Source organism: Gymnogyps californianus, chromosome 24 (genome assembly GCF_018139145.2).
Source record: "Gymnogyps californianus isolate 813 chromosome 24, ASM1813914v2, whole genome shotgun sequence".
In the NCBI taxonomy this organism is placed as follows: domain Eukaryota; kingdom Metazoa; phylum Chordata; class Aves; order Accipitriformes; family Cathartidae; genus Gymnogyps; species Gymnogyps californianus.
In genome coordinates this window covers 3,982,205-3,994,204 of record NC_059494.1, presented here as the reverse complement: position 1 = coordinate 3,994,204, position 12,000 = coordinate 3,982,205, and the positions used below count along the sequence as shown (strand labels likewise).

General features: G+C 63.5%; 1 protein-coding gene across 1 annotated transcript; it reads left to right on the top strand.

The window, feature by feature from the left end:
- Nucleotides 1–256: 256 nt before the first annotated feature.
- Nucleotides 257–9,048, top strand: ZNF414 (zinc finger protein 414). Its single transcript, XM_050910628.1, has 8 exons — nucleotides 257–267; nucleotides 5,008–5,141; nucleotides 5,568–5,669; nucleotides 5,746–5,853; nucleotides 6,100–6,205; nucleotides 6,432–6,967; nucleotides 8,087–8,245; nucleotides 8,552–9,048. The coding sequence occupies exons 2-8, from the start codon at nucleotides 5,072–5,074 to the stop codon at nucleotides 8,626–8,628; spliced, it is 1,158 nt and encodes a 385-aa protein (XP_050766585.1). The 5' UTR covers nucleotides 257–267; nucleotides 5,008–5,071; the 3' UTR covers nucleotides 8,629–9,048.
- The last annotated feature ends 2,952 nt before the right edge of the window (nucleotides 9,049–12,000 follow it).

Sequence of the window (12,000 nt, the reverse complement as noted above, 5' to 3'; positions counted from 1 at the left end):
GGGGGGGGGGGGGGGGGGGGGGCTGCGAAAACACCCGGGAAAAACAGCCGGGGGCACCGGGACGGGGCGGGGCGGGGCCGGGCCGCCCCCCCGCAGCCCCCGCCCCCCCTTCCGCACCGCTCCTTCCTCCCCCCCCCCCCTCGCCCCCCCCCCGTCCTCCTCCTCCTCCTCCCCCCGCTCTCGCGACAGCTCCGCGCAGAAAATGGCCCCGCGGCCGCGCCGCCGCTGATGCGCGCTCCGGGCGGCGCCGGCCCCGCCGCAGCCCCGGTACGTGCGGGGACGGGACGGGCGGTGCAACGCGGGGGGGGGGCAGCACCGGAGCACCGGGTACCGGCTGGGACCGGGGTCAGCGGGGAGACTGGCACCGGGAAGGGAGCACCGGCACCGGGGGGGTGTACCGGCACCGGGGGCGGCGGGGCTTTGCAAGGAGCTGGGACGTGCACCGGGGGCTGCGGAGGAGGGGGGGGGGGGCTACGGGCAAAGCCGCCCTGCCCGTGTGGGGGGGGCACCAGCCGTGGGGCTGCTGCCCACGGGGGGCTCCAGGTTACGGGGGCCACTGCCCGTGGGGCGATTAGCCATGGGGGGTGGTAGCCATGGCTGTGTTACTGCCCACAGGGGCTAGTAGCCGTGGGTGTATTACCCATGGGGGGCTACTAGCCACAGAAACCACTAGCCATGGGGTGCTACCCATGGGGGGCTGCTAGCCGTGGGGGTTACTACCTGTGGGGCTAGTAACACAGGGACAGCTAGCCACGGGAGCCGTTAGCCCTGGGTCTTTGCAGGCATGTGTGGCCTGTGGGAGCACCGGGACCCGCTTTGCCACCCGAGCATCCAGGGTTGCACCCACTGGGGTCTCCCTGCGGTCTCTCCATCTTCCCGCACACGTGGGAGCCGCTTTGTTGCTGTCAGGGGCTGGGGGATGCGGCTGCTCGTCTGCTGCTGGAGCGAGGGGGCTCCCGCACCTCGGCCACGGCGTGAACTTGACGGGGGCCAGGGCCGCCTGCTCAGCGGGCAGCTTTGTCCGGGCTCAGGGAGGAAGGTCCATCCTCCCCAGATGGCTCCTGAAAGGAAAGAGGGTCTTTTTCCAGCTGAAGAGCTGCCGTAGGCCGGTGGATCGGCCGGCCGCGGGCAGGCAGGTAAAGGTGGGCACCAGGATGGTGCGGGGACATGGGGAAATGGCAGCATAGCTCTTCCCCATTCGCATGCCACCTGGGTCACTGATGGTTTGGAGCAAGCCGGTGGGATGGCAGGGACCCCCGGGCTGCCCTGGGCAGCTCTGCGGGGAAGGCTGCAAGATGTTTCCCAAGGAACCACTGAAGGGCCTCGGCCAAGCTGCCCCCATGTCAACTGTGGGGACGTGGCCCAGTGGCTGTGCACAAGGCTCAGCGCTCACCCCCTTGGATGCCCACGCTGCCACTGGCAGCAGCCGTGACGGGGTTCGGGGTGGGCTCCGTGGGGCTCTCCGGGCAGATTTTCTGAGTTGGAAAGCAGGGAGCCTGACCTCGGAGCGAGGTGCAGGGGTAAAACATCGAGGCAGCGGCTTTGCTCCAGCCCAAGCTGGGATCAGGGCACCCAAGTTGCGGTGGGCATCGCAAAGCCCGTGGCTGTGAGGCAGGGGCTGCCGGGCAGCAGAGATTTCCAGAGCATCTTCCCCCCCACACCGACTCTTGCAGGGCTTCCTGTAATGTCTGAAGGCAACAGGAGAATTTACGACGTGCATTTTAATTTACGACATGCATTTTAACCCCGTGACCGGTGGCTGGAGCGCATGCCGGGGCAGGCGGGGGGCTCGCCGCGCTGGCAGGAGCCGTGCTGCTGTCACAGCCTGTGTTTCCTCCCTCCGTGCCGCTCGGCGCTCACCGGCTGAGCGATCACATGAGCCCCTTGTTCGGAGCCTTTGTCTCTCATCTCCTATGCCAAGGAGCTGCGTTTTGGGAAGCTTCTGCAACCTCTGGCCATAGACCACACAGAGATGCTCAAATAGGATTATTTGTCCCATTTATCCTCCCGGGGTGGGTTTGTAAAAGTCTTCTGTGCTTGGTGATATGTATAAACCCCCTGGTTTGTTTGAGGGAGATGAGCTGTATTAATTATTAACTGAATCAGCACCAGAGGCTGCTCTGGGTGACCAGTAGCTGCAAATCCTCCTGCTCACCCTGCTTGTTGCTGTCAGCCCCCCAAAAGGATTTTTCCAGGGTCCCCGTTCACCACAGGGGCCGGAGCGAGGGAGTTTGGTGCCAGCAGGTTTTCAGGGAGACTGAACCTGCGGCAGGAAAACCCTGCAAAAAGTGACCCCGCATTTGCGGTGGCTCTGGGATTCAGGTTTCCAGGGCAGGGTTTGCACCGGCGCTGGGGGAGTCGCGTCTCCGGTGACCATGTTGGGGTCACTGGGGATGGGGACGGTGGCAGGTCAGCGGCACCTGGGCCAGAGCATCCTGCTCAGGGTTGCAGAACGGAGGGTCCTGGAGAATGAAAAGTGTTGGACACCGTCCCACGGGAGATGACAAATGACAGCAAAATGATACAGATGCCACTGGCTCCCCGAAAACCAGGGCCTGGGCCCAGCATACTGCGATGCTATGGTGCTGCCATCATGTCCGCTGCCGAAAACGCACCCGTGTTGAACAGCTTTGCTCCGGCGGGACGTTGGAGGGCTGCAAGCTGGGTGCAGGTGTGTGCAGGCGTGCTGGCTGCAACAAGGTGCGCCTGCATCCGTCCTGCCTGCCCTCACCAGACCTGCCCGTTAGCATCTGCTCAGAGGCATTTTCCCAGCTTTTCCAGAGGAAAAAAATCAGCTTAAAACGCATCACTGGGGTACCATCTGCAACTGGGAAATGGAGAGCGGCATCAGACAGCGCATCCGAGAGGGAGAGGAGGGAGGTTTCAGCATGAGCTGTAACATCCAAAGGCACCGCTGGGTTTGACCCTGGAGCACTGGGAGCTCCCTGCCCCAGGAGCCGACAGCCCTGCTGCAATGCTGCCAAGGAAGAATTTCCCGGTTTCTTGAAAAAAATTGCCTGGGCTCCAGCTGAGCTCTTGGTGCAGTGGGTGCGGCATCCTGCTCCCTTACGGCCTCATCTGAAGGCCATTGGAGGCCATCGGTCCCCAGGGGGACTGTCAGCAGGCGCTGGGGACAGGCGGTGCCATTGAGGATTGATCCGGAGTCAGCGTTTCCAGCAGGGAAGCGGTGACCCAGGGGAGATTCACTACAGTCTCGAGGACTCGCGCTACGAGGCAGTGCTCCAGCAGCACCGAAGCTCTGCTGCTTCAGGGACAGCCACCGAAACGTGGCAGTGCCGCACGGACGCTGCCCAAGGGGCTGAGCAGGAAGACGTAGCCCTGCCTCGACCCTTTTCATGCTTTCTTCCTCAAGAGAAGATTCCTGAGACTTTTTTTCCCAGCAAAACTGCATTTCCCCCTCCTGATAGAACAAAGCTCCATCAAAGCTGCCGTGAACTTTCTACTCAGTGTTTACCCCGCCCTGGCCATGCTGCTTCGTGTAGCCCAAGCAAACCAACCCCTCCAGCCAGGGCTGAATTCCCCCTCCCGGGACACAATCAGCCCCTGGCCCTGCCCCAAACCCCCGGCTCTGGGGCGACCAGCCCTCCAACCAGTCCCGGCCTCGGTGCAGGTTGCATCCTGCAGCACCGGCAGAAGCAGCCAAGCTGAGAAAACAACAACAAAAAAAAAAGGCAATGCAACCCCTAAACAAAGCCGCAAGCCTGGGGGCAGCCGGAGAAATAATCCCGCACGGATTCCCCCCCCCGATTTATTGCCCAATGGGTTGCAATCCCAGCACCACCGGTTGCTGCAGTAACAGCCGCTGAGCCTGCCTTTGCCAGGCTAAAGCCCCGCTGTGTGCGACCGGCCGGGAGCCGGGCTGGAGCGGAAAAGCTGGGAAAATGCCTCTTGAACAGATGCTAACGGGCAGGTCAGGCAAGGCCAGGAGGGATGGGATGGATGCGGGCACACCTCGTTGCACCCAGCAAGGCCGATCCCCAGGGACATTTGCTTTGGGAGTCATTGAGCTCTTGGGGAGATGTTAACCCTCTAACCAACTGTAGGTGTGCATGTTGCAGCCACTCCGCAGCCCTAGCACTGATTATTTTTTAATTTTTATTTTTATTATTATCATTATCATTATTATTATTGGTTTATTTTCCTTTTAACTTTGACATTACGACACTATTGAGAAATCTCCTGAAGTGAGGGACTTTTCAGATGCTTTTTGCTGGGAGTTAGTGGTTGGCTTTTCCGTGTCGAAGCCTCGTGCCGAGGCTCCGTGAGGCCAAGCCGATTTAATTTTGGGGACCATCTGATGTAGCTTGTGTGAAGGAACTGTCCCCACACGCCCATCAGCATCGAGTCCTGCTGCCAATGTCCCGGTCATGCAATGGGACCTGCTGCTCCTCTTGGCTGGAAAACCCTTCAAAACTGCGGGGGGGGGCAGACGGGGGGGCATCCAGTGAGACCCTCGGCCTGGCCGGGAGCAAAAGAGGCTGGAGCAGCTCCTGCGATCCCTGCTGCGGCAGCGCCAGGGCTGCGTTGGCTTGGCAGGGAGGGGGGGTCCTGTGGTTTGGGGGGGGGAATTTTTGACTATAGGTGCTGTGGGCTGGACCTTATCACAAAGCAGGAGTCTGGCAATGAGTGGGGCAGGCTGGGCCGATCGGCTGCTGGGGGGGACCTTTCGGGGGCTTTGTGGACCACCCCTGGGGCGGGAGAAGCGGGAAGGGACAACGACAGCTCTGGCTTCAAAGCCTGGCCACTGCTCCCCATGGGGGGCCATGCTCAAAGCCCCCAGGGCGAAGTGCTGCCTTTGCAGCACATCCACCCCGCAGAGATGCTGCAAAGCCCCTGTGAAGCCAGGATCTGCTGCCAGCTTGGCCCTGGAGGTCCCCGGGCGGGAGGGTCAGTCCCACAGCCACGGGGCACCAAGGAGGAGGAAGAGGAGGCAGTCGACATCGCTCCGTGCTGGGCTTTAACCTCTCGCCCTTGCGCTCGGTGTAGCATCACCAGGAGAAGACGCCGTCAGCGGTGCGTGCCTCGCCCCGTGCCCACCACTGGCCAGACCATGAAGACAGAGAAGGACGAGGCTGTGCCCACCTTCTCCCTGGGGGGTAAATACGCTGGAGACGGGGCAGGTGAGTCCCTTGTCTGGGGGTGGTGGTGAGAGGATTCGGGGGAGGACAAGGGAGAGAAGCCTTCACTCCTGTTGCTGCGTGGTCCCTTTGGCCGAATCCCACCCCAGAGGGGTGGCTGGGAGCACCCTGAGGGTGTGCATGGGTGCGCACGGGTTTGCATGGGTGTGCACAGGCGTGCATGTGGCATCACCCAGTGTGTTCAAGACACCAGCAGACTTTGCCTTCATACCAGCAGCTTTTTCTAGAGCAAAGACCCTCCCATCTCTAACCACCCTGGAGGGCTCCTGCCTGTCCGGCCCCTTCCAAGCCAGACCCCACCAGACCCCCCCCCCTAATTGCCTGAGCCCCTATTTGTAAAGGGTAGGAAGGAGGGCAAAGAGGGAGGTGGTTTAGGCAGGGGCTGAGGCTTGTCTCTGCTTGCGGCAGGTTGCAGCGAAGCAGCTCTGCCCGGCGGCCCGATGCCGGTGGCAGGGAGCGGAGGGACCTCAGTCCAGGACCTGCGGCCGCTGAAGCGCAGACCTGTCCCAGGTGAGCCGAGCCCCAGCCCTGCCCCGGTGACAGCAACAGGGGCAGGGATGAGGCCAACGGATCTGTCTCCTTCCAGGCAAGCACTACCAGTGCTCGAGCTACGGCTGCAAACTGGCCTTCCCCAGCATGCAGGAGCTGATGGACCACCTGAAGGTCCACTACAGACCCACGCAGTCCCTCGAGGGTAAGGCTGGGACACCCTGCCTCACTCCAGGGTGCCCTTTTTTGGCTGGGAGGTGGCAAAGCAGGGCTTAAAGCTGAGGCAGCACTGGTGGCGGTGCCTGTACCTCTGGGAGATGCTGCACAGCACTTTATGGGAGTGGGGAGAGTGTGGGAGGTGCTGGAGACCCACTGGTGGGGCTGCCCCCAGCCCCGGGGGGTGCAGCACAGCCGGGCTGTTGTTGAATCTCTGCCTTATTTCTTTGCTCAGGCAAAACCTTCCAGTGCCCCACGCTGGGCTGCACAGAGACCTTCCCCAGCATGCAGGACCTCATGGCCCACATGAAGGTGCACTACAAGCCAAACCGCTACTTCAAGTGAGTCCCGCTGGTCCCCGTCCCCATCCCATGCCGCCCTGCCATCTCCCTGCAGACACCTCCCACGGCACGTCCTATCTGGGGGCACCCGTCAGCTCCCAAACAGCCCCGAGCACACGGGCTCCCACCTTTGCAGAGCCCCCATCTCAGTGGCAGACCCCGGGGCCGGGGTGGGGGGGGTGTGATGCAAAGGGGAGTGCTGACGCTGCTTCCCCTGGCCCCGCAGGTGTGAGAACTGCATGCTGCGCTTCCGGACGCACCGCTCCCTCTTCAAGCACCTGCACGTCTGCTCCGACAGTGCCAGCAGCCCCACGCCGCCCCCCAAAGCCGACAAGCCTGTCCTGCCTGCTACCTCTGCCCTGGAGAAGGAGCCCCCGGCCAAGCCACCCGAAGGGCTGCCCAAGCTCCCGAGCATTATCCGGCCCCCGGAGAAAGAAGCCATCCTCCCTGGCGCGGACACTGCCCCGGCGGCCCCCGCCACGCTCCCCACCAGCCTCCCCGAGCTGCCCGGCTCGCTGGAGGCGCTGCCGCTGGTCTCGCCGGCCCCCCACCCCTTCCCGCTGCTGGAGCCCAGCCTTTTCGGGCCATCGTCCTTGACTCGGTTCTCGGGGCCACCCCCCTCCTCGGTGCCGGGGCCGTTCCTGTCCTACGTGCACCCTTCGCCCTACAGCTTGGCCCAGCCCCCGGCGCAGCATCGCCTCCGGCCCTACGTGCCGGGCCACGGCCCCCCCATCTCCAACGCCGTCTGGAAGAAAAGCCAAGGTGAGCGCGCGGGGACGTTCGGGCAAACCTTCTTCTGCTCCCGCCTTGACCAGCAGCTCCTGGAGGAGGACCCACCGTCGGCCAGCCGAGGATCCCCCTCCTCCCGGCCCCACGCGGGGCCACCCTGGCCTCCCCCCCGCCCCAGCCCCATCCCACCTCCGCCGCCCCCTCCATCCCACTCGCAGGGATGCTCAATTGGAGAAAGCGCCAGCAACCACCAAAAACAAGCCTCCAAATTTTCCCAGCCCTGCTGCTCCCCGGCGTGCTGGGGGTGCGAGGCGGGGGGCCGGGCCAGGCCTGCCCTCCCACGTGTCCCCCCCCAGGGAGGGGAAGACCTAATGCTTGTCTTGCCCCTCGATTCCCTCCGCAGGTGTGAGTGTCAGCCCACTCCTCCCATGCTTTGGCTCAGGAGTGACTCCAGGTTAGTTTGGCACCTACTGGTTGGGGGCTGCTTTCTGTCACTGGGGGGGGTGGTGGGTGGCGAGGGGGGGCCACAGGGGATGGGATAGGTCCCACGGGGTGCCGCGATGCTCCCCGGAGAGCAGAGGGGGAGGGCAGGCTCCCTCGATTTCGGGAGCCACGCGGAGAGGGGATGCCGCCCAGGTAGGCTCGGAGACAGGGGGGGGTCGCTGGCTGCGTACCCCCAGGAACCGCCCAGCTTGGTTCCTCTGGAACAAGGGCAGAAGCAGCAGGAGAAGGAGCTGCAGCAGCTGCTTGGGCTCAAGTCCCCCCAGTTGCCCCAGCCCCGAGGCCGGGCTGGAAACTGCTGCCCTTCGCTCCATGGGGTGCGGAGAGGTGACAGGCAAAGGGAGGTCGGGGCCGGGGGGGCACAGCCTCGCTCCTTGCTCCCAGATTTGGGGTTCCTCCCTTGGGAAGGCGACCTCCGTGCACGTGGGGCTTGGAGCAGGGGGAGCTCCTGCCCCCAATAGCACTGGCCGATCCGAGCCCCACAGCACCCAGCACGATGCAACCGGCACCCAGGGCCTCCTGCCCTGCACCCTGCACTGCCACTTCACATGGCTCCCGCTGGCGGGGGGAGCTCCTGGGCACAGCCCCCCCCGGCCATGGCGGGGGGCCGGGGGGCGAGCACTGTGCTTCCCTCCTCGCCCGTCCTTGCAGGGCACTCCTCCAACAGCCGCATCGTGTGGGAGCACACGCGGGGCCGCTACACCTGCATGCAGTGCCCCTACTCCACCGCCTCGCGGGAGGAGATGACCCTGCACATCGAGGACCACCGCAAGAACCCCCCACCGCCCGGGCGCCTGGACGCAGAGATGGGTATGGCCCAGGGGGATGGCGGGAGGGACCCCGACTGTGGGGATACTCATGGGGAGCGGGCTCGACCTGCCCTGTGTGGACAATGTGTACCCTGCTCCCTCTGTCCTGGATGGGGGTGACCAGCTATTGGGGTGGGCACCAGGCTCCAGCTCCTGGCTCCCCAGCCTGCAGCGATGCCCCAGGGGGGGTCTGTGTGCCCTCCCCGCACCCCCCCGCTGGGTGCCAGTCCCCAAGCAGCCTCCCACGGGAGCCAGGGTGCAAGGGGCTTAGCTGCAGTACTGACGGCTCTCTTCCCTCTCCCTGCAGATTTCGGGGTGGGCCTCGCCTCCTTCCACACCAAGCTGACGCCAGAGATGGAGAACTCCCTCTACTCTCAGCTCTGATGCTCCTGGCTCCCACGGGACTGCTCCTGCACCTCCCCATCCCTCCCACCAGCCGGGCCGGGGGGCACCGCACAGCCCCGTGCCACTGCACTGGGACAGGGACCCCTTCCTGGGTACCTGGAGCATCCCCGAGCCCCAGCGTGGGGTGGCAGAGGGGCAGATGTTTTTTTTCTCTTGAATTTCTACCCTCCCTTTTATTTTCGGAAACTCTAAGCACCCGGAACCCCACGTCTCCTTCCCCTAAAAGTTTCGTTGCTTCAGCTCCAGGGGCTCTGGGGGGAGCCCGGTAGGTTGCTCAGGAGTTAGTGGACTTCTCTGGAATGAGGTCTCGAAATAATAAATGGGAATTGTACAGGAGCGGCGGCCAGGAGAGCCTCTGTCAGTCCCCGCAGCAGCTGCGGGCAGTGGAGGAGTGGTGCCGCCCCTAAGGATGCCCCCCACCCAAAGGAGGGGGCAGACGGGGTCGGGGTGCAGGGTGGGTGGGTGCCCGCAGCAGTGTGACCCCAGCCTGATTCTGCTCCCGGGCTGGCCCTGCCCTGGGCAGGTTTGGGGAAGGGGAAGGGGAAGGGGTGCTCCCTGCCAACACCCCCAGCCTCTGTCAACACATCCCAAACCGTGAAGGGCTCCTGAGAAGCAGAGTTGGAGCCTCTGCCAGCTGCATCCCAGCACCCAGACTGGGCACCCAAACCAGGGCAGGACCTCAGCCCCTTCTCTAGCACCCAGCCAGGCTCAGTGCCTGTCCCAACCCCACCACAGACAGAGGTGCCAGGAGGCCACTCAAGCACCAGGCAGCAAGTGGAGATGAGGGCCCCTGCTCCACCCCAACAGCTCCTTCATGCCCTGGTCCCCAGCCCTGGGGACTGCACAATCCCCTACATCCTCCCCCCCTGCACACCCCATGGGAGCCAAGTGGCCACGTGTTCTCACCCCGGGGCTCCCCGGGTCCTGCTTTGCCTGCGCAGGTGCCGGCCCCATCCCAGCGAGGTGAAAAGTTTGCTCCAAACTGGTTTGAGCGAAGGCGTGCCGCTGCATGCCAGTGCCCACGCTGCCGCTGGCCGGGTGCCAGCTGCCGCCTGAGCAAGGGATGGGAGCACCAGCACCCTGCTGCTCTGCACGCCAGGGTTGGGGCCTGCCGCCAGCCCCAGGAGGGGACACAAACCCCAGGGGAATTTCTGCCCCCATTTCTCCCCCCCCCCCAGTTAAGCCTTGGCTCTCGTTCCTGGAGCTGCCCCTTTCCCAGACACATTCACCCCAAAACACAGGTCCCACAGGTGGGGGGGCTTCACCTTCCCACCTCCCCTGCCCAGCCCACTGCCAGCAGCAAGCGTGCACCCCGCTGTGGGTACGCCAAGCGGGGGGAGCACAGAGCTGAGCCCCAGTGCCCGCAGCTCTGCCCTGTAATGGGGGCTCAGGAGGGACCCAAAGGCAGCCTGGCCAGGATGGACATGTCTTCATCCTGCTGCAATCCCTGCACACAGGCAAGCAGCATCCCAGACTGCCACGGTTCACTCCTGCCTGCACTCCTGCGCTGAGTGGCCTTGCCATGCCACCTTCCCCAGCCCACCAGTGGGGACTACACCCTGGGGGAGTCACCGGCCAGAGGCAGCACCGGCCCCAGACAAGGACGGCGAGGCTGGAAAGAAACCGGGGGGAGCCGAGAGCCAGCTGGACGGACAGATTGGGCCGGACAGCCCGAGCTGCAGCTCCAGTGTCGCTGCCTCCGTGCACGGGAGCGAGCGGGAGGGCTCCCCACCGCAGCAGGGTGGCCCTACAGCCACTCATCTGGGTGAGGAGGGGGCAGTGAGGCTGTATTTGAAAGGGGGGCCCCTCACCCGAGGGGGGAGCGCTGGGCAAGCAGGGGGGTTGCATGGGCAGCACTTGGGTGCAGCAGCCCCAGGAGTGGGGCTGGGAGTGGCCGCAGCGCTGCTCTGCCTCCCAGCTCTGGTCCATGCAGGGCCTGGGGCTGGCCCCCCCTCCCCAGTCCAGCATGGATCCCCTCCTCGCCCCAGGCCTTGAGCAGGGGGACAGACGCGCTGAAGTGAGAAGCCTGAGCTGAAGCCCCCAGCTGCTGAGACCTAATGGAGCAGCAACTCGTTACAGAGCCAGAACAGGAGCACGCAGCCCTGGCAAGGCGAGGGACCCCTCCAGCCCCCAGCGAGGGGGGAGCACCGAGGCATCGGGCACACCTTGGAGCCCTCCAGCTTCAGCAGGCACAGGCAGCTGCCCTGACCCCCCCAGCCCAGCCTGCAGTGCGGTTCCTCCTCCCTGCCTTGTGTTCATACCCCAAACACCCAGCTTCCCCGCTCCAGGGCAGTGTAGGTGCCCACCCTAAAACCCAGCAGCAGGACCCTTCCCCAACTTCTCCCCGACCCTGCGAGCCTGGCTATGGTCACCTCCGAAGACAGAGAGTGCAGCACAGCAGGGGCTGCACCATCCCGTGCAGGTCCTGCAGACGCATTTGTGCCAGGACTGTTACTGCATCAGGATGGGCTGTGCCACTCCAGCCCCCACCCGAGCCCCCGCTCTGTCCCGTCCCCATCCCCACCCCACGAGCAGCCCTGACAGGCCCAGATCAGCCCCACCAGCCGAGCTGCACTTACCGAGCATCCACCCAGCATCCACCAGAGCAAAACCCGGCCGTGCTGGGGGCACAGGATAGTCACCGCTCCCAGAAGAGCCTCAAGAAAAACTGCCCCACAACTTCCAGCAAGCGTTCCTGCAGGCTGGCTGCAGCTCGGATGTTCCTAGAGCAGAGGCAGCGAAGACAACGTTCATTGCAATGGATTTTTAAAAACTGAAGTCTTTATTAAAAGTTTTATCCAAATTTTGTAACAAAAGATACAAAAGGGCTGGAGATCCTTATTTCTGGGACTAGTCTGACCGATCAAAACCTGACAGTTACTAGGCTAATATAAAATCCATACAATCTGCTAAAAATGCAGGGAAAAATTAGAAGTAACTGCTGCTCTGAAATTTCTTTTAAAAATTCCTTTAACATTTATAAGTTACTCAGTTTGCATTTTACAGGACTAGTTCTTCTCCGAATGGTTACAGCTACTGTACAATGCAAAAGACAACAGCAAGAACAGAACAAAGCAACAGAAACTCAGATGTGCTGCAACACACACCACTCCTCTGAAGGAACCGCTGCGAGTCTCGCCTCCGAGCGCCGGGTGCCGACAGATTGCCCAGAGCAACCACCGGGAACGCCACAAAGTGCCAGTGCGTCTGCACCCGCGGAGAGCCTCAACAGCAGGAGGAACAGCAGTTACTCCCACCCCAGCACGGCTCTCCGGCACCCAGCACCGAGCAGTTACCATCCCTTGGATGCCACGGGGCCAGTTCTCCCCCAGAAGCTAACGGATGTGCCAG

Bases quoted from the DNA above. Each gene is read 5' to 3' on its own strand.
- ZNF414 (XM_050910628.1), top strand. From the start codon at position 5,072: ATGAAGACAGAGAAGGACGAGGCTGTGCCCACCTTCTCCCTGGGGGGT. The intron at 5,670-5,745 runs GTGAGCCGAGCC...GTCTCCTTCCAG, and splicing joins GAAGCGCAGACCTGTCCCAG to GCAAGCACTACCAGTGCTCG. The intron at 8,246-8,551 runs GTATGGCCCAGG...CTCTCCCTGCAG, and splicing joins GCGCCTGGACGCAGAGATGG to ATTTCGGGGTGGGCCTCGCC.